The 2382-nt window shown below is 46.9% G+C and overlaps 1 protein-coding gene across 1 annotated transcript; it reads right to left on the minus strand.

The window, feature by feature from the left end:
- Window positions 1–795: 795 nt before the first annotated feature.
- foxd7 (forkhead box D7) lies at window positions 796–1788 on the minus strand (the record flags this gene model as incomplete). The annotated part of the gene is made up of 1 exon (XM_083650272.1): window positions 796–1788. One exon carries the CDS (start codon window positions 1786–1788, stop codon window positions 796–798), a length of 993 nt encoding a protein of 330 aa, XP_083506398.1.
- Window positions 1789–2382: the final 594 nt, after the last annotated feature.

Raw genomic sequence — 2382 nt, forward strand, 5'->3', positions numbered from 1 at the left:
ACATTTAGCTTGTTTTAATTTAATTTTACGTTAGATAGCAACATGTTTTCCTCCAACTTCGCAGATCATCTCAGGGCTAATCATCGTGCAAATCTACTCGTTTTTTTTACTCCGTATATCGCTGTCAACCTGCAGCATCTGTGAGCACGTCACAGGCCTCAGACCTGCGGATTACTGTGTATTTTAATCCGTAACATTATATGACTTTTTTTTACATTTGATATAGTTTTAGTATAGCCTAAAGCACTGCAATTTTTTAAGTTCTTAATATAGAGATTTGTAATGTCGATACAGACTCAAAAACAGAATACAAAGTTGGAATTAGAAGGATATAAGATCAAATCCTTAACACCTGATTAAAACTTAAACCAATTTTCCTCATGACCTGCGTTTTCAATTTAATATTAAATAAATTGCTGAATCACATCACATAATAGCCTATCTATAAAATTAAAATTAAAAATAAAAATAAAACAATTGAACGCAACATTTAAATAGTAAATTTTATTTCTTTCCAGAAAAAGATATAGGAAACTCGTCAATTAAATATTTAGACAAAAATTATATTTCATGATCAAATAGCCTAAAAAGGCGCCTGCTAAAAGTAATTTTTGCCATAAGGTGGGGAGGGAATGATGTTTAATAGGTTACTGTATCTACAACATTATTTTATTAACAGATCCGTCCAATTTCCAACACTGGCGAAATCGTGTGTTTCTGCTTTAATTGTCTCTGTTACCTGAGATACAAAAACACGAATTCAAAGTCAAGTCCGCTTTATTATCGCACATCTGATTATTCATTCGCACTGCTCATGTGTTTGGCCAGGTCAGAGGCGCAGCGCTGAGTCTGTAGTTTCTGATACTCCTGGTGTAAAGTGAGGAGGTGCGGGGACGCTGCCGCGGGGTGGAAAAGCGCAGGAGACGCGTAGGCAGCGCCAGAGCTCAGGGGAGCGGAGAAAGCAGGACACTGAGCTGGGGAGAAGGGCTCGATCCCGGGCTGCGCCTGCTGGAGGAACACCTTGGCCGCCAGCGCGCTCCGGGAAAAGAAGCTGGACAGCGCCGGCAGGATGCTGCTGACAGGTGGGATGGAGGCGGACGCGTGGCACGGCGACGGTGCGTGGTGATGGAGGTACGGGTATATCTCCAGGCTGGGCAGCTGCAGCCCCGCCGCGCCAAACCCGTAGGCCGGGTGGGGGAACCCGTGCAGGCCGCTGGGCTCCAGGTACTGCTCCTTCAGCGCGCCGAAGCGAAAGTGCTGCCGCTTGAAGCGCTTCCTCCGCCGCAGAAAGCTCCCGTTCTCAAACATGTCCGAGGAGTTGGGGTCCAGCGTCCAGTAGTTGCCCTTCCCCGGGTTCCCGGGCTCTCTGGGCATCTTCACAAAGCAGTCATTGAGCGACAGGTTGTGTCGGATGGAGTTCTGCCAGGCTGGGAATTTCTCACGGTAATAAACGAAGCGGTGGCTGATAAAGTCACAGATCTCGCTGAGGGTGAGGCGTTTCTTTGGACTCTGCAGTATGGCCATCGTTATCAGAGCGATGTAGGAGTACGGAGGCTTCACCGACGTGGGACCTTTGCTTTTTGCGGGGGGACTCGCTGACGAAGGGCTGCAGGAGTCCCGGTGGTCCTTACTTTGGCTGCCGGAGGATTCGGTCAAAGTCTCCGTGTCGCGGTCCTGCTCGCTCTGCGCCTCACCCAAAGGTAAGAGGTGCTCCTCTCCGCTATCTTTCAGTTCCTCTCCAACCACGTCGATAACAATATCCTCCATGAGGTCCAAGTCCAATGTCATAGTAGATGTCCGCGGGTGCAGCCGATATCACCTGTCAACAGGTGGGAGGGTGACAGCTCTCTTCTTAAACGCGAGGAATAGATTTTTACGCACGACTCATCTCCATTCACAAAAAGTGAAGGCAAAAGTCTGAGTCACAAACTCTCCTCCTACTTTTCAAGACGAGACAAACAACTTCTCCAAACCACAAGGCATCCGTGTGGATATCCCAATTTCGATGCCTATAAGCGCAGGAAAACGGTCAACGTGCGGATTTCTCGTGTGCGTAAAGCGTAAAAGCGTGCGTCCTCCGAGATGTCCAGCATCATCTGTAAGCTTTGATGCTTTCCTGTGGATCGGGTGGATGTGATGTCATGTCGAGGCATGAGGAACAGGATCCTGACCAATGGAAACGATGCAAAGGGTACCATGAAGGCCTATCCACCGGTTCACTCTCATCATCATCATCCCATCAATCCGCATTCAACATCATGGATATAGAGTTCCATTCAAAAAAGAAAAGAAAAATATAATATGCGCATGACAAGAATAAGACTATTTTGTCCGACAAAAAGATATTCATCCGAATGTTTATTTCAGCTGCTCTTCAACTGG

This window comes from Poromitra crassiceps, assembly GCF_964638095.1.
Source record: "Poromitra crassiceps genome assembly, chromosome: 13".
NCBI classification, from domain to species: Eukaryota; Metazoa; Chordata; class Actinopteri; order Beryciformes; family Melamphaidae; genus Poromitra; species Poromitra crassiceps.